Raw genomic sequence first — 20,296 nt, 5'->3', positions numbered from 1 at the left:
TGGTTCTTTCAAAACTTTCAAAATTTCAGTTTAAGCAACAATGAAAAATCAATCAACATGGTTTGTTGACAATTATTGGCTAATACTTTGAACAAGGTATGTAGGTACCTAGAAGTGGGTGTATTCCGGTCTGCTTTAGTAAACCTAGGTAGGTTAGCCTAGTGGTTAAAGCATTCACTCATCACGCCAAAGGCCTGGGTTTGATTCCCTACAAGGGTACAGCGTGTGAAGCACATTTCTGGTGTCCCCACCGTGTTATTGCTGGAATATTGCTAAAAGCGGTATAAAACCCAACTTACTCACTCTTGCTGTGCAGCCACATACGTATTACACATGTAATGCATTCACATGAAGCCCTTAAAACCCAGTGTTTGATTCAATAATTACAGCAGACATGAGTGAGTGAGTTAAGTTTTACGCTGCACTCAGCAATATTCCCGCTATATGGCGGCGGTCTGTAAATAATCGAGTCTGGACCAGACAATCCAGTGATCAACAGTATGAGCATCAACCTGTGCAATTGGGAACCGATGACGTGTCATCCAAGCCAGCAAGCCTGACCACCCGATCCCGTTGGTCACCTCAGACGACAAGCATGGGTTACTCAAGGTTTATTCTAACCTGGACCTTCACGGGTATATCAGATATGAGAAATGCGTAATGTGAACTGACAATTGCTATATATCCCTGACACCCTCCACCTCAGAGGAACGGGTGAACTATATTGAGTAATTTGCATAGTCTTGGTGCTGTAATACTTGAAATGAAGTAATTAGTGAGTTTAGTTTTACGCTGCTTTTAGCAATATACCTGAAATGAAGTATAGTATGACCAGAATTTATTGAGAATTTTAGGAATATGTTTAATTGGATTTCTAGTATAAACAACCATGACCAGCTATCAAGTGCTTGGTTTCATTCAAGAGAGACAACTCCGTTCATTAGTTTGTGAAGATTTATCCCCCTTTGTTTACTTGCTAGCAGACGACATTTTCGGTGATCCTCAGTATGGATGATTTAGAGAAGAGGAAGTTGATTTAAGAGTATTGTAACAAGGACATCAGATCAGCTAAAGTGATTTCAAGTAGAACAGGCATCCCTTTGTCCACTGTTTATCGTGTTTGAGCACCAGGGAGGCGCAGGTAGGCCCAGAAAATTGACTGTCGGTGACAGGAGGCTGCTTGGTATTCTTGTTTCTAAAAACAAACGAAGGAGTTTAGAAAACTTAAGGCTGGATATGATTGATAGAGGAACTGTGGCTGTCTGTAAGGAGACAATTAGAACTGAGCTGCATGTAATGGGTTGGCAGAAAAGTCGAGGAATTCCATCACCGATCATGAAACCTGAACAAAAGGAGCGAAGGTTGAACTGGTGCTTACAGCATATAAATTTTCACTGGGACAATGTGATTTTCTCAGATGAAAGTTTTTTGTGGCGGTTTCCTAATACACTGAAATTCTGGACCAAACAAACTGAAAAACCTTTGTATCAGCGCCAAAAGTACAGTCCGAAATTTAACATGTGGGGTGGCATATCTGTGTTAGGGGCAACGCCCCTCTGTGTATTTGAAGGTAATATGAACAGTGAGTGGTACACAGATATTCTCGAGGGACATTTACTTCCATCTGCTCATGTGTTCTATGGAAAGTTTTTGATTTTCCAGCAGGACAACGACCCAAAACATCATTCAAAGCATTCACAGGCCTGGTTTCGGACCCAAAATATGACATTATTAGATTGGCCAAGCTATAGCCCTGACCTAAATCCAATAGAAAATGTTTGGGGACTTATGAAGGAAAGTGTCATTAAAGAAAAATCTGACAAATATTGCTGAAATGAAAGAAGAGGTGGTCCGATATTGGGACAGCATGGACCACGACTTTCTAACTTCTTTGATCAGTAGTATGCCCCGCCGCATTGAAGCCTGCATTGCTGCCCACGGTGACTTGACAAAATACTAACTGTTCACCTGTCTTTAAATCTTGAGTTATGTTCTGTTAATATTCACATTTAATACGCGAGTAATGAGTGAAAAAAAATAAAAAATTACAATCTTAAATTCTCAATTTTTTCTGGTTGTACTGTAATTAGTGATTTTAGTTTTATGCTGCTTTTAGCAATATTCCAGCAATATCACGGCAGGGAACACCGCAAATGGGCTTCACACAATGTTCCCATGTAATCGAACCCAAGTCTTCAGTGTGATGAGCAAATGCTTTAACCAGTGGGCTACCCCACCGCCCCTCATGAAGTCATTAACTGAGCATCAAGTGAAAGACGACAAGTACACCAGTGTAGGGCTAATACGATAAAACATGGATGACTAGTGGGAAGTAGTTATTGGTCTATTGAATACATTTTGCCTGAAAAGTAAGGGTTGTTACCGTTTTAAGTACATTAACCGAACTGGATAGTTTCAAAAATAATATGTACACATTACAGCTGTATTCTGAAGTACATATTTGTACATACATATTTACACATAAACAAGCATCCAAGGCAAAAGCTTTTTGGTTTTCAAATAGGCACTCCCTTGCTGGTTCAGTTTGTTGTGTGGCTGACACTAATTGCCACCCATTGTTACACAGGCTAATTAAACTGGCACTGACTGGACGACTGAAAGGTGTAGTTTTGTTTCCCCTTAAGCAGTGTGAATTATACTGGTGGTGTATTGTTACCAGGTGAGGTGAGGGTTTAACGTTGTGCTTGAGAATATTTCGCTCATATGACGACTTGCATGTGTGTGTATGTGTGTGTGCGGCTGCTTGTACTGGCCCAGACTGAAGCTGGTTTTATAGAGCTAGCCCACTGAGATACCATGCCGCAGTGAAGCATGAATACCCCACTCATACAGTGGACGGACTCAGAGCCGACCAGTCCTTGTTATACCCATTAATGCCGAACGCCATGCAGGGGCCATATTTTAACGTCTAGGGGTATGACGCAGCCGGGGATCGAACCCACAACCTTCCGCTCTCTGGGCGGACACTCTAACCACTACACCACGGAGGTGGTATATTGTTACCAGGTGTGACCTGGCTGATAAAGTGATATTCCTACACCTATGTTGGACTGCTGCTATGTCAGCCTCGACACATTCAGCATCCAGAGCAACGACGATTCAATCATTCCACCAGTGAACTAACTCACAGAACAAAAGCATGGCAGTTCGATCCCAGGTCTAGTACACAAATCATGTTGGGAGATGATGATTCTTGTTTCCCTCTGGGGCAGTGGGGTAGCCTAGTGGTTAAAACGTTCGCTTATCATGCCAGTTCGATTCCCTACATGTGTACAATGTGTGAAGCCCATTTCTGGTGTTCCTCACCATGATATTGCTGATATATTGCTAAAAATGGCATAAAACTAAACTCACTCTTGTCCCTTTTGTCACAAGCGCCAGTCAGAAAACAAGTCTGCATGCATGCTACTAGACAAGTGCAATAAAACACCAGCTGGTCCAATGTCCATATCTCCGGTTGATGCACGAATATCTTGAATATCCAAATTTCTACTCACGCATTACATAAACACTTAATAACAAGGACACATCTGTGGTAATGGAGTTTTTTATTCAAAGATTTAAAGGACAATATATTGAAAGCACTACACTGTATAAGTGATCAAAACATGAAGAGGTGAACATAGAAGGATTATCTCCCCTTATTTCCTTCCCCAGCATGGGCTGTGTCTACAGATACAGGGTCCTTGAACCAAGGGGACATAACCCATCTAGGGTGTACGTGTGCTCTAGTGTCCATTCCTTACACCACCACTTGACAATCGAGATTCACATAAAGAAAATGTCAAAATTTCATATCTAGATAAATAACTTTTTTTAATTCATCATACTTTATATCACTCTTGTGAGACATTTATATAAAACAAGCAAATTTCATAGTGTGCATATGAAGCCTGTTTGCATGGAATTTGAAAATAAATGTTATATTGACGTGTTGTCTTTGGAGCATGCAGAAAACTAGAATAAGTAGGAAATGGAGGAAGCTAATTGTTAATTAACACAACAGGTGGTTAACGTGACCAGTACCAATTAATGAGAGGTTGAGGCTGCTCTAACTACAATGGAGAAGAATGATAAGTTAATCCCAAAAAACTTTGAGTGTCGGGGTAAGCAAGAATTAGCACCTACTGAATGAGTCAGATTACGACAAACCTAAGGATGATTCATCTCAATGAGAAAGAACAACACGTGGAAACTGTCACGATGGTAACGGAGATGAACAGAGAGAAATGAGCTCGGTGAACATTGGCCATCACAGACCAATAAGTGACAATGATGAATGCATAAAAATTGGCATATATTGAAACCGTGCTGCAAGATACTACTGTGTTTTTACAAAGCTTGAATGACCAGTAAGTGATGCAGCCTGGCTCTGTAACATTTCAACATTGTCATTAGAACTTTAAACAGAATAAAACACATAATGAAAATAGTAAAATTGGTTAAACACAACCAACATGATTGTTCTTCCTACACCCCTATTATCACGAAAATAGACCCATCCTGGATAACAATGAATAGACTTCCCCTCTCCCGCAAGGGGTTCATCGGCATAAATGGGGGGTGAAAGATTGCCTAGTGGCTAAAAAGTAACGGAAACTGAAATATTTCCATTCCAAAACACATACTGGAAAAACTTGCAGCAGCATGAGCTGAGTATCAGCAAAGTCCCCTGAATGACATATACACACATATCTCAAACACACACATACATTTGCATGCATATCACATTGGCACATCCTATCATTTCTTATGCTTTTCAAAAACTATCATATTTTCTGAAACATGACTCATGCACCAAATTTATATGTCGATCATTATCTATTGGTCTTGAGATTTTTAATATTTATATTTTGGATCAGCCATCAAGGTATGCATGTGCATGCAGATGCATGTGCATATTTGTTACTTTTAGGAGGAGACTATGGGAATTTACAAATAGTGGCATAGAAACAAAATGAAGTATCAATATTCTGTGGTGATACATAGTACATTTTTTACAATCAATACAATCAATGTTATTAAAATACACCAACCATCTAGAGATACCATAGGTGTACAAAATGTTTCTCAGTATGTATAATTCAGAGGGATCAATCTAAGAGTGGCAACGACTGTAAATGGTATGTGTTTTCATAATATTGAAAGTATCTGACGGAGCCATACTTCAAAGTCTGTATACAAAGTTTCATCAAAATGCTTGCCTATCTCAGGAAATTATACGACTGGCCTAAAACTGAGATCTTCATTTTCATACCTGAGTAATTCTGATTAAAATTAATTCTGAACAAAAATAAAACAATGCCATTGTTTTCTCTCTACAATTTGCAAAAGTCAATCAAGTTATTATTTTACAATTTCATCTTATTACAAGCAATTACTCAGTTGAGTGATGAAAAACTAACAGTACGATATCATCTGTTTTGCATGGTTTCTTCAGAACAGACCTTGATGATGGTAGCCTAAATATCACATACCCCAATCAAACTGACACCTTTAGCTTAAATCCTCTCCCATCATTTCAAGAAGCTGGTTAATAGTGGAAAAGGAGATATGTATGCCTTAAGTTGCATTATTGTAAAAAGATAGTAAAATATTGATGTTAATGTAATACGTCATCAGAAGTAACAATACTGGTCTTCCTACAAAGACAACCGCTCCAGAGTGATACAAAAACAGCAAGGACAACTTACAATGTATTATGCATGGATATGAACACGAACAAATATTTGCTGGTACAATAGAGCTTTGTGCATGAAACTCAGATAAACGAAGGTATTAATGTGGACACAAATTAAAGCATGAATTTGTTCTGAAGTTTGTTTTTATTACAAAACACTGATTTCACAAATTGCACCAAAACCATTTGAATATCATAAGTAGGTCTCTTTAGTATGGATGGAATTCATTGGATGTACACATACAAACAAGCCAACAGGATTTAAAACTCTCTAATTAAAACTCTTAAAGAAATTACTCTTTTTCTGTTCTTAAAATTTAAAACTATTCTATATTTCATGAAATATTGAATATCTATATATCTAAAATCTGTTATATATACATTTGCAGTAAGGCAAATATGATATATTTTCCAAAAGCATATGTTGATCAGATACAAGTTCTGAAATCTGTACAGTATGACAGAGAGCCCCTTGTTATTTCTCCTCGCTAACTTTCTCTATGAAAAATGTCTTGAAGAGAACATGATGCCCAAGTCAAGATGTGTACAGAATTGCTGAAAGCAACAGAACAATCAATACTTCAAACCCTGGTAAAATCATTCAAAAATAATTTGATAAAAATTAAAAAATTGTTCTTAAAAATCAAATAACAGCCGGATAAGACGTGCAAATAATAAGTTATAATAATAATAATATTTTCAACAAAAATTACACGTTTTTACAGTTCCATTATAAAGTGGAAAATCATTATGATGTTTCCTGAGAAAAAATGTACAGAACCTATGACAAGTGGCAAATAAAAAGAGCGAGGGACTATATGCAAACCATTATATACAACATGTATGCACATACCACACATTACACCTAGTGGTAGCACTGGCAGTTCCAAAACTTTTCCATTACACTTGGGTACAAGGACCTTTACCATGAAACTAATACCTTTAACAATTGTAAAAACACACCCAGTGCTTACAATTGTCATGCTAGCTTTTTCAATTTTTAGCAGCCAACAAAATTACAATTTGACCAAATTACTATCATTTTGCAGTGATTAAAGTATTCATATCTGTATCCTTTATGATGAATTTATTTCAATGAATTGAACAATTTGATGTGACAAACAATTAAACCAAGCTCTCAATTAGTATGCAGCAATGAGAAAAAAATCGTTTCCTTGTTTTAAAACCTATGAATCAAAACATATTATGCATAAAATTACACTTTACAGATTAGAATTAAACACTATATTATCATAGTTGCAGTTTCTTTCCCAAGCAAGACAAGAGCACCATTATGCCATCAACAAATGAAGGGAAAATTCCTAGGTAAGATATCTACTCATCTCAGGAGCAAAGAAAGGGTAAATATTCAGCATATGATTTTGTTAATATAGAAAATGCTATAAATGTGGTTATAGGTTGCTCATAAGACTGACAAAATTTGGAAGTATCAATTCATGTTTTTCTAAACTACGAATAAACCTACAAACGAGCCCAAGGCTAACGGTTTGAGAAGCTGTATGCTTACACAAATGCTTAAAACAGACGGAACGCTTACTGCTTCAAAAACAAAACACACACTGAGAAAACGAGCAAAAGTCCACGATGATACCAGTATTGCACTTAACTGAGAATAGGGATTTCATGTCTCTTACTGCTACGCTTCTTTAGCCTTCATCTTTCGATAATATCAGTGACCAAATTCTACATTGCAAGTACCAAACCCATGTACATTCAACCAGGCTCTGAACACAGACTCGAACCTAGCCATGGTAACTCAGACCAACCGTGCATCGCGTGACTCAACACTTGCACGTCACATGTGTGTATGCCTAGGCAACAGTTGCCGTGGTGATGGCATCCTGGCATAAGTAGTTGGTTATACTGGCATGTTTACTAACGAGACCATTACTCCTTCGTTCTTACAGTAAAGCATGCCTTTAGCATCTGTTCTCGTCATCATGCCAACCCGCTATGCCATTTCATGATGCATCGATTGCAAAAGTATGTTAAATGGAATAAAAGATTTTTCCATGGACAATCACAGTGTACCGACCAGAGAGGACTTGAAGACAGTTCGGAAACAAGATGCCTCAGAAAGCTAAAAATTGTCCAAAAACTGAAGATTCTCTTCACATCATGACCGTCGCCGTCACTTGTGATGCACGTCTATTTTGCATGTGGGGCTGATGCGCTTCCGGACCTGTGGAAATGTACGTTCTGCCACTTGCCATCTTTTCTCTGCCAGATTCTCGTTTCTTCAGACTGCATTGTCACTGGCAGGCCGTTTCTGGAACAATAACGACCAATCAGTTGTTATCAAGAGATTCATATTACTCTGATTCACAGGTGTAGGCTGGGTACAACTAGTTTCATCATGTTGCACATCTTAAAATTAGGGCCAGTATATAATTTTCATTTTTCTGCATAATATAACAAAGGAGGATATATCTGACACATATTGTTCTACATGACAGGACTAGTGAGGCTATATATGACACATATTGTTCTACATGACAGGACTAGGGAGGATATATATGACACATATTGTTCTACATGACAGGACTAGGAAGGATATATATGACACATATTGTTCTACATGACAGGACTAGTGAGACTATATGACACATATTGTTCTACATGGCAGGACTAGGGAGGATATAAATGACACATTTGTTCTACATGACAGGACTAGGGAGGATATATATGTCATATTGTTCTACATGACAGGACTAGTGAGGCTATATATGACACATATTGTTCTACTTTACAGGGATAAGGATGATTTGTGCCACACATGGTTAGTAACACTAAAAACAACCCAAGCCTCAAAGATACTAGGATGTGTTTGGACTGCAGCAGCTGTGCAACTATCACCAGTGTTTCTCAGTTCTGTCTTAACTACACTGTACATATTTCAGACCATGTTCATACTTCTAGCCAAAGTACAAGACATTCACAAATGGCAAGTCACAATAAAACTATTTCACAAATGAGACTTATGTATTTTGATTTTCATCACACATATATTGCCTTTTTCATAACAAAAAAGAAGACACATTTTTGGTAATCATAGGATGAATTTGGATAAAGGTTGGCATCACCACATAGTTATCAATAACTAAATAGACATTTACCACAGGATCAAATCTGAAATGCTATTCCCTATCAATAAAGCTTCCATGACCAGAGGGAGCATGTAATAGCAGGCAAATATCTTCCTAGAGGGCAGTGGATACTCGTTACAAGAAACGAGTTATGAAGCTCCAACGTACCTCCCAACATTCTCAGTCGATATTAGCGTTTATGATGACCTTAAATCATTTTGTTCGATTTGCAATAGAGGGACTTTAAGCCTTCATTCTTTCTGTGAACACCTGGTGTCATCATAGACTCTTTAGTGACTTATAAAACTTCATCAGTGTTTTGCTTTTTACAATAAATGGAATCTATTTGGCAGATAACTTGGGACAGAGTTATCTCATATAACATAACATGGATGTATTACATTTAATGCAACTCTTCTTGAAAAGAGGAAGATGGGAATTAACCTGTCAGTTCTGTTTCACACAGTAATCGTAGCACCAAAAACAGTCAAATCTTCCTAGATGGGATCTTGGGCATAGAAGCTGAGAAACACTGACTTTACAAAAACATGTGAAAAGCAAAGTAATCATTAGAGTAGGGCTCAAAATGAACTCATGTGACCGACCTGTCTATGTACTGCGTAAGTCTGATGTACGCAATGCACGCTGCATCTTCCCCAAGCAGGTGAACGTGAGGGTTCAAAATGCTGGTGTTCACCGGCTTGTTATTTTTTGACAAAACTGAAACCAGAAGACAAACGGTTTAAGATGACTTACAACAAACATATTTACAAAAATGCAAGAATTTACAGTCTGCTATGATGGACTGATAAGTATACTCTATCCGAAAATGTAATCATGGTTTGATTTCAGTTATCAGTTTTAACAAAAAGGTTGCAAACGCTCAAATGAAATGCTATTACGCATCTGATCTAAACACAAAATGTTATTCTATTTAACATTACAAAATAATGTTGTGATACATAGAGAAAACAAACTAAACCAAGTCTATTGAATGGAATTTGCTTTATCAATCATATGAATTCACAAGGGTTTGGTATTTGAACTAATATATTTCTCATACATTTGTCCTTCTCCTGTGTTTTGGCACACTCACCATGATCAAAGTAAAACTTATGGAAGTCCATGCCTACAATGAGATTGCCAAGAGCCTCAGGTTCAAAACTTGTCAGGTGAGGATCAATGAGCTTCCTGAAACACAACATCCTGCGTGAAGAAACCTACTCCATATCATCATACAACTGATACGTTTATGCTGCATTGATATCACTATCTGACAAACTTGGTATCACAATCCAACAAATATGCAAACCCTTTACCATGCCAAAGTACCATTGCAGAATGCTCAACTAAAGTAAATCAAAGTTTCCGAATATGTGCCCTTACACACAAACATGGCTGCAGGTGCCCTCTGGCGCTACATGATCCATGGGTTGGTTCAGGCTTTGTTTAGCCTTAGAAATTCTACAGCAACTATGTGTGAAGCCTCGCCATCATATTGCTGGGATATTGCTGAAGGCTGCATTAAACTAAACCAACTCACTCACTCACTATAGTTACACTAGAGCCTGGAATCAGGTCTTGAACTTATATATGTCATGTATTTGACTTAATTGACGTATATATGTCATGTATTTGACTTAATTGACTTATATATGTCATGTATTTGACTTAATTGACGTATATATGTCATGTATTTGACTTAATTGACGTATATATGTCATGTATTTGACTTAATTGACTTATATATGTCATGTATTTGACTTAATTGACTTATATATGTCATGTATTTGACTTAATTGACTTATATATGTCATGTATTTGACTTAATTGACTTATATTGACTTGACTTAATGGACTTATATATGTCATGTATTTGACTTATATATGTTAATTGATGTATTTGACTTAATTGACTTATATATGTCATGTATTTGACTTAATTGACTTATATATGTCATGTATTTGACTTAATTGACTTATATATGTCATGTATTTGACTTAATTGACTTATATATGTCATGTATTTGACTTAATTGACGTATATATGTCATGTATTTGACTTAATTGACGTATATATGTCATGTATTTGACTTAATTGACTTATATATGTCATGTATTTGACTTAATTGACGTATATATGTCATGTATTTGACTTAATTGTCTGTCTTATGATGCACAGGTCATGTTTGACTCTTAGCCAGGTGAGCTAACAAGGCAAGACCAGCAACCCTGTCCACAGCTGAGAAGTAAGTATACGCAAATGTAAACAAGCCTTCTCTACCACAGCAGCTGTTGCTCCTTGGACAGTTAGCTGGAGCTTGTGCAAACAGAAATCATTATCTACAACCTGTTGCTAATACGTCTTGACGTCCACTTCTAATGGTGTCACCATAAACTGGCTGTCAAAACTCGCATCCCAGCAGGCCAAAGTATGCACATGAATGAAACCACTGTTACTCTAGTTTAATGTGATCTTGGAGATTATTTGGAGCATTTTAAGGCATGTCTGTGCAAGCATAGTAACATGTATCTCCAGTGCAGGTAGAGCTGAAGATTGCTGATACTCCTAGATTTTCCATGTCCAAACTTACAGTACAGTGCATAACAACTTAGAGCAAACAATACATTCTTCCATTCAATCTTCTGCGCTAAATATTTTTCCAATACTGAAAAAGTCTGTCTGCACTTTATCAAGAAAGTTTTTATGAAGATATGTTGTAACATATCGTACGCCTTTCATCATGTCTCGTATTCTAATGCGTCGCTCTCTAGACCTACTTCATCCCCCGTGTAACATGAAGCAGAGTACAGGTAAACCGAGAGCTTCAGAAGGTAAGCAGGCACATGAAGACCACTCACGTGTACGCCTCATAGTCCCCGCTGGTGATCGCCTGCAGCATCTGTTCGGTGAGCTTGATGATTTCCTGTTTCCGACCTGAATCACAAAAACACAAAGTTTCAGATTTGGCTGCACAAGTTATTTAAAAACACACACCAAAATATTGTTTTATAAGACATTTAATAAAGATTGAATGCAAAAAAGTCTTAAAAATTTTCATTACATGTTTTAAAAAATGAAGTCAACAGCTCCTGAACCTGTGGGGGTATATTCCACATGAATGTTTTGTGCTTGACAGCCTATGAGAAGGGCTTTAAGCTAAGCGACAAATCTGTGTGCCTGACTGACGACATTTCTTCATAAAGACTGTTTGCCTTGACAATCGATAAAATCAATGAATGTTCTTTCCCTGTATAATATCAGATTACACTTTCCTGGCTCCAAGTCGATGAACATGATTGGCACATGTGCCCAATCCTTGATGGGGAAAACAATACACAGTGCTTACATGAATAACAATGTTCCTATATATTCTGTAGATAACTGGTGTATACAGGATATCTGAAATACTGTTGGCTAATACTAAAAAACAATGAAACAAACAATACAAGTTATAGTACATAAAATCTCAAAATCCCTACGCTCTTGCCAACATAAGATATCAAGACACTTAATAATAGGAATTATTTGTGAAAAAGGCACGTATGGATTTAAATTATTTCTGAAAAGGGCATATCAGAATATACATTATTTTTGAGACAAGACACAGTAATCAAGTGAACACTGGGATCTAGTACTGGAGCAGATGCAAGTTCCCAGTGAGGTATGATTTATGGACCTATTTCCAAAGGACAAGTAGTGAAAGTACACATCCTGAAGTCAAGTGCATGTGTTAGAAGAGAGATCAGTCCACACCCAATCACGTGATCATCACGCAGTGCAGGTTGCAACAGGTCACACCATCCACCAACAAAATGCTTCTTTCAGTGTTTGGAAAAATATTCTGAGAGAATCATAGCAATCAGATTATTAACCATCATAACAAAAAATGATTAGGCCATAATATACTACTCAAACAAAGTTAAGGAGCACCCGATTCCTTCATATTATGTAAGTTAATCTGTTAAGAAAGAACTGGATGGTCCTTTATTTTGTTTGAGTAGTATATATACAATCTCAAAGCACCATCTGGGAACACCATGTCAGCATGGTACACAAACTGCCATGTATTTGCATGAGTCATGACAATGAGGGGTTAAATATTGAACTAAAATTTGGACAGAAAACCAAAGTAAGGGGGTCTGAAAATGCTATGGCAGAAACAAGGAGCACCATGCATAACTCTGACCCGGCCATTGTCCCTCTTGTCCAAGACTAGTATCTCACACAGTCCAACTGATTTCACATAAATGAAACAATAATTATCTCATACAAAATGGTAAACCGAGTAGTTAATACTGGAAAGAAAGAATATTACTTTGCACTTCATTTATAGATTTTGATACAGCAGCAAAAGATATCATGAAGAATCTGTGGTTAAACATCCATTTCTTATAACCGAGCTCCATGCCAAAGCTATCCCATCACCTCTATCTATAAATAATAATACTGCCATGATGTATGAACATGAAGCATAAACCATTTTGCTGTTGATGAAAGGAAAAACAAATAATAACTGTACCGTTAATCACATCCATCAAGGTTTATGATGATTAACACGAAGCTTGAAACAATGATCTCACATGGGTTCATAAAATCCTCATAAATTTTTCCTTTAATATAATGAACTGCATTTCTTTACCTGGTCAAAGCCTGTTTTACATGAAAATTACCTCTGATTAATGTCCCTATCTCTACAATTGGAGGAATCATATGACTCAGCAATATTCCAGCTATATGATAGCAACCTTTACATAGTCGGGACAATCCAGTGATTGAAACTGTGATAAAACATCCACACCATTGTGAAGTATGAGGACATGCTATTCACCAAGTCATGGAGCTGACCGTGCAATTCATTTGGTAGCCTCTTATGAAAGCATGAGTTGCTGGTACCTGAGCCAGAATATCTGGTCACAGAATAAAGGCCAAGGTTGCACACATTGACGTAGGTTGATGGCCATGTTGAAGAGCTACATTACGGGTTTATGTGGGATGAAGGCCCAATATGATGCAGGTTACTGGGAAAAAACAAGCATTGGAGCTGACAGAACATCTTGATAAATTCTTCACAGCTTCCACATCTGTCCAGGAGCCAGTGGGGTTGCTAGTAGGGCAGGACCTGCTTACTATTTAGGCAAACACCTGATTCATCACTAATTTTGAACAAGCCATTCATATAAGTTTTGCTATTTTGCCTTTTGTGCCCAGTGGAATCTGTTTTGGTATATAACTGAACTGTTCTTTCCGTGGTATGAATGTTGTATATGTATACTTGATCAGTTTAACTAAACTGAAGTTGTTGGGAATACACTGTTGTAGAAACTGTGTTGTACCACTGTCATATAACAAGAATTAATGTATTTGTGGTGTTCCCTTTCATGTTGGTTTGGATTTTAGTTGTAGAAATGATCCAAATGAGTAAGTTAGACAACATGGAATATCAGCTTCGTGTGGAAGGATTAGATGTGTACAGATGTGGTACAACAGCTGAACACAGCTATTTGGTGCTGACAGGCCAAGGGTCATGACTGAACCAAATCTGGGATTCAGACCCAGAAACCAGAGAATCCTGAAAACAAAATGGTGCAATTGGCTGCCATGGATTATGAGCTACTGCCCGGATTCTCCACTCGTTACGAATATGAAGTAGGAAGCAGCTTGGATCCACTCCAGCCATTGTTTTAATCCACTTTTTGTCCTCGTAATTTGTTTATGTAGATTGGAAGTGGAATTCTTAGGCAAATAAAAACTTTGGTCACAACAACAAACAATAATCATATTTTGATACTCCTGGAAAAACAAACCCATTTATAAATTGCTCTTTAAGAAATCTTTAAACAGTATCAAGTAAAACAGATTGGCACACATCAGAACCAGGTTTCACAAAGGTGGTCATCGGGGAATCAAACCTGGGATGTCAACACTGTCTACTGGGCTATTGTGTATGTATCCTTAAGATCATGCATTGTTTGTATAGCATCAGATGCTCATGCCATGGTAGATTGACATCAGGGTGTTTGCCTCTGGGACATGCACTGGCTCATGTGGTGTGGGACACTGCTGGTTTGTGTGTTAATATAGCACTAGATTATTGTGTTGTGTAACACTGTTTTTTTGTGTAGTGTGATATTCAATTTCAGATTTTTTTCTGCAGTATCATAATGAGCTAACGTGAGTTTGGTGTTACACTGCTTTAGCAATATTCCACCAATATCATAGCAGGAGACACCAGAAATGGGTTTCACACATTGTACCCATGTGGGAATCGTACTCGGGTCTTCGGCGTGATGAGTGAACACCTTAAACACTAGGCTACCCCACCACCCCCAATAATCTAAAGGACTGGATCATCTTTGAAGCAGGTAGATCTGTAGTTTTGTAAAGGCAAAGTTATGTTAAAATGTAATACAGTTGGATACCATACCAGTTTGATTAAAACCAGATCAACATTTCCTAATTATACCAGGAAGTTTTAGTTACGTAACACAAGAAGTTTATTGTCAAGTGTTCTTGGTAAGCTGGGTAATATGAACTCATTTGAGGACTGGTTTACAGAAAGCATTACACCCAGAAGTGCAGAATTACGGAAGTGGTATATGAAGGATCTACACTTGTGAAGCAGGACATGTGAGCAATAATTACGTTGCTGTGGTACAAAATGACATACTTCACACATCCTTATATGATATCGTTCAGTGATGACAAGCCAGGGATTAGATATGAATATGTGTGGACACCTGATGACACCCTCAAGGACTCCGTGTAACACCTAGGACACCCCAGGAACATCCAAGGACTATGATATGTACAGGTAAGGGGTTGTGGGTGGGTGGTATATAGTCATCCTTTACTGGGGGATGGATTATACATGTTGAGGGCATCCTGCATGTACATCATACTAGGTATGGCTGATTACACATGTTCAGGGAGCCATCACCAGACCCTAGTCAGATGATCTTACCAGTCAGACCCTTGGTAGTAATCACACGCCTCTTTGCTTGGAACAACAGGGAACAAAATATTAATCATATATTGTCAAATATTTCAGAAGTTACTTTTCCATATTTGATAAAGTTAACTTAGTTACCAATTAACCACTTTGCTTGGCATCAAAGACTCTCAACTTGATAGAATGATTTCCTCATCCAACAAGTGGGAGCATGCAATTAGCACTGATAGAAATTATCAAATAAAAATAGGTATAACGAAATGTCTAAATTTTATAAACATTCTTTTTTCATATTGTTTCAAATAAGCACATATAGTAACTTCAAGATGATGTCAAAGAATATGTTTAAGTTATCTTTACATGCAAGATTGATGATTTCAATGTTTTCATAATTAGTGTAAAGCTGTTGTTTGTATGGAGCACTGTTGTACAAACTAAATGTCACTGGCGGCAAAACTGATGACTGTAAGCCTGAACTGAAGCCACACAATGAGCTGTCACCAGACAGTATACCATCTCAACTTCTGCTGGGATTACACGATTACACATTAGGGTATCTTGTAAACCTCTGCATTAATGATCTGCCTTTATCGTTCGTAAATCTCAGATTGAATCAGGTAACATACGATGCTATCCAACACAAAACCATCCAGATAAAAACTTTAAATATGTATATGCTTGTTTAGCAACTTTCTGTCGAGTGTCAGCATATTTCTCCTCTTCAATTATGTGAATTTTTAATAAAATTCAAACTGTGCATTGTTCATTTTTTCGGAAACAGTAAGAGACGACCATGTTAAAGGTAAACACTTTAGGAACATGTTCACTATTGTGCTACTGACATCAGTACAGTGCTGTAATCTGCAGTGTCACTACTGGGTTAAGGTTTCAAACAGAAGGCTAGATCATTAACTAGATTTATCATAGCATTAGTAGGTCAGTACCTCAGTCAATTCAGCATATTCCGATCCTCAATTAAACAAACAGCATTCCTAAAGATAGGATTTTTGAATGTTTCTCCAGTTAGATATGACAGTTCAGTTGAAAATTGGGGATTCTGTAAATTCTGGCTGTATGTTGATGCAGTATGACTGGTATAAAGTCACTGTGGAGGGGTGTGGTGACCTGCACGCTACTCTGTGTGTAGCCTACTGACAATCAGACCAGCTCTTGGTGATTTGTAACCTTGTGGGTCCATTAAGTATCTCATCATGGGGTATGTTCAACACTCACAATTCTCAGACCACAGCCAGGGAACCCACATGGCAATTGACATGTCATTGTATGATTGTTTCATTGTCCTAATTTGGAGGGAAAATGTTCCTCTGTAATGGTGTTACAACAGTTCTTCTGATAATGATGTGCTAATATGCACCTAAAAGTTTCATTTGTGTAAACTCTGGCCTTCACCATGTTTCAAGAAGACTGATGGACTTTTGAAATATTTTGGCATTTTTAAAAATTATTTTCACCATTAGTTTTCATCTGGCTTCTTGGCTGTTTCTAAGAATGAACACCATTAGGTTGCTGCACCTTTAGGTAACTGTGACAGTACCACACACCATCGGGTTGGGTAGAAATTCAAATCTCTAAAACACTCCTATAAATGGCACTAAGTACTAAAAGCATGTGAAAAAAACACAAACAAAATGCACAAGCTCAAAACAACTAAATAACAAACCCCAAAAGCAGACTAAGAGTTATAATCAAGACCGTGCAAACTGAAAGTGATCTAGAAGAACAAAGCATGTGACCCCAGTAGAATGGGAAGGATATGGGTGGGATGGTTGGTTCATGTTGTCGTTCATTCCTTCTATACTCACTGTCAATGTCTGGCTTGCCTGACGGACAGAGGAGAGGAAAGGAGATAGGGTGAGAGCTGACAGCTGTATTCATCCCATCAGAAGAAGTAGAGAGAGTTAACCAATCATACTAAGCACTGCTTTCTTACATGGTTCAACAAAATGTTAACATACATCGTCATGCAAAACTTAGATACTCTGTGTGATCGACTCTGGAATAGCATACATGCTGTCTGCTGTAAACAACTGAAAATTTGATTTGGAAGAAAACTAGTGTGTCATCAGCAGTAGACAAATCCATCCAGTTTAAAGCAGACTATAAATACCAGAACTAACATATTTCCTGTAAACTTTTGATTTATTTCCATCAAACTTGAATGTTTCCTTTAATTCTTTATTACTATAGAAAAAATTGAAGGGACAGCTTTCTCTGTCGTCTTTTCAAAAAAGCATTCTAGACCATAATGTGAAGACACAAAAGGCAAAAAGATACCAAAACTATGTTGAAATTTATCAACTATAACTGTTAGCATACTAACTTAAGAATTCTGAAAACATTCTGAAGAAGGCTATTAAGAATACACTCACACACCATTATTTCACTTATATAGTCTTGACAGACAATGTAATTAAAATATTGTAAAAAATGTTTCAGTCCAAACTATGGTGTGTTGAAACTTGCAAATTAAATGATGTCAATCCTTTTTTCAGATTTTAAATATATGTTTCAGATGGATTTGAAACTCTAAATAGTACTTGCAATTATTGAAACTCAAACCTTACAAAACAAATCTGCCGTGTGAAGGAATTAATATGTGAATAATCATTGTGTTTCATAAACATAAAAATAAGTTTGTCGACATCAGTCAAATGAGACAGTAAACACAAAACGACACATGCTGCATTGCCAACATTCACAGTCCAACATATACGAAGAGGCCTTCAATACAGACAATACAGGTGTTCATGTTGAAAATACCACTGTGTGGACGAGGTCACACTCCTACCCATAGCATCACCACCTACATCACCTTGTCACTGGGTATTTGGCACAGCGAATGATGCAATCATTTCAAACACTTACCTGTGCATCTTCAGCAAGGTCTCGATCATTTCATATTAGACAAATGATAAATTTGGAATATATTACTATTGATCTTAATCTTGGTGTTCATCAGCAACATTTATGGTAAGTTTGGAAGTCCATCTTGAGATCAAGGTCACAGGTGCTCCTTCATATTTCCCTCTGTATTACAGGCTCACTTACAAATGAGTACGTCTTTGTAATTACTTGTTACATAAAAGCAACTTTTAGTAACTAATAAAATACTAAACATCAATTCTAGATTCTACTGACAATACAACACAGAGTAAATATTACAATGGTGGGTCAAACACACACATCTCATGGGTGACCTCGCTGGGGGACAGAAGACATGGTCTTTCCACTACCAATCACAATCTATTTAAAACTATACAAATTTTCTTTATTCAGGTCTACATAACCTTTCAACAAGAATGCAGTTGAAGTATTTAATGAACACGTGTTGATGGCAGCAAAGATGGCAGAGCCCTTGCTGTTCAGATAATAATCCATGTTTGTGTCTATGGGTCTGGTTTTAGAGTATACTCCAAGTGACCTCCACATGTCTCTTAACAATGTCTCGACATAACTGTCTCTCTGAGATCATGTTGTTCTGGTTGTTGTAGAAACCAATGTCTCGACATGCATTTTGAAGCGTCTTTGAAATCAGAGCCTGCATACTTCCATACATGAAAACATTCTTAACAAGTTTTTCATTAAATTTGGTAAAATAAAATGGCCTGATATCATGAGTTCATCCATGCTCACTGACCAACTATTTCTACTTCCATGTATGTTTCCTCTGATCCGTCTCACCCATGAGATGTATATGTGATTCCCCTATGAAAAATGAAAGAGTGTATTACTTGTGGACTCACTCTTAGTGTCCTCATCCTCGATGGTACTACTGTCGGTCGACTCCTTGATGCCATCATTCTTCTTCACATTCAAACTGCGGCCTGCAAACACAAAAACACACTCTATAAGCTATGGTTCAAACAGCAATGTTCCTGTCTCATGAATTGTGGTCACATTGGTTATGCAGTGCTCAAGGATTGCAACATTAACCTTGACTTTATAACATAAATCTTTTCCATTGTTTCAAAAATGTATATTGTAATTCTATCATTAAAATTTTTAATGTATAGCAAACCTAAAAACACCCAGTCTAACAACCTCTCAAAAGAACCTAGTTGTTAAACATTAATTTACTAATTATTTGAGGCAGACACTGAAACTGCAAAATCCATAATGACAATCCATATTTATGCAAGTTATTAGCATATAGAAAAACAGATATAGAAACATTATCACTACACTTTGTAACATCAACTCATGAAAGCACAAGACACCTTGTTATAGAGAAATACATGGCATTCAAACAGATCTTTACATATTGATGACTTCACTGAAAAAGTCAATGTTTCATGGAGTTTTATGAACCAACTCCATGCAAAATAAGCTTAAGAAAGTTATAAAGTCTCTCTAATAAACAATCATCATGATTAACATGTTGAACTCTAATCATATACATTAACCTGAATCCAAATCTCACTGCTGCCGAAAAATATTAATTCAAAACAATTCTTATATGTTCAGTCCTGAAAGTCAAAATATGCAGCTGCATGTAGAAAGAGGTTACATACAAA

At 37.2% G+C, this 20,296-nt stretch overlaps 1 protein-coding gene across 21 annotated transcripts in view; it reads right to left on the bottom strand.

Moving 5' to 3' along the window:
• Nucleotides 1-3,554: 3,554 nt before the first annotated feature.
• The window catches only part of LOC124275994 (calcium/calmodulin-dependent protein kinase type II subunit delta-like), a 131,087-nt gene continuing 114,345 nt past the window's right edge, over nt 3,555-20,296 (bottom strand). For 6 of the 21 annotated variants that reach the window (XM_046711654.1, XM_046711653.1, XM_046711686.1 and 3 more), the window contains 6 exons: nt 19,526-19,606; nt 17,585-17,647; nt 11,671-11,746; nt 9,905-9,999; nt 9,405-9,528; nt 3,555-7,991 (listed from right to left, as the gene is read on the bottom strand). In XM_046711654.1, coding sequence (XP_046567610.1) covers nt 7,871-7,991; nt 9,405-9,528; nt 9,905-9,999; nt 11,671-11,746; nt 17,585-17,647; nt 19,526-19,606 — 560 coding nt within the window. In that variant the 3' untranslated portion in view covers nt 3,555-7,870. Of the gene's footprint in view, nt 7,992-9,404; nt 9,529-9,904; nt 10,000-11,670; nt 11,747-17,584; nt 17,648-19,513; nt 19,607-20,296 lie in introns of all 21 variants that reach the window. The other 15 variants (XM_046711788.1, XM_046711779.1, XM_046711714.1 and 12 more) reach the window with 6 other exon arrangements.

This window comes from Haliotis rubra, unplaced genomic scaffold, assembly GCF_003918875.1.
Source record: "Haliotis rubra isolate DU_JTF1 unplaced genomic scaffold, ASM391887v1 Scf105, whole genome shotgun sequence".
NCBI lineage: Eukaryota > Metazoa > Mollusca > Gastropoda > Lepetellida > Haliotidae > Haliotis > Haliotis rubra.
Note: the sequence above shows the minus strand (reverse complement) of the source record. Positions and strands in the feature narration are given on the sequence as shown.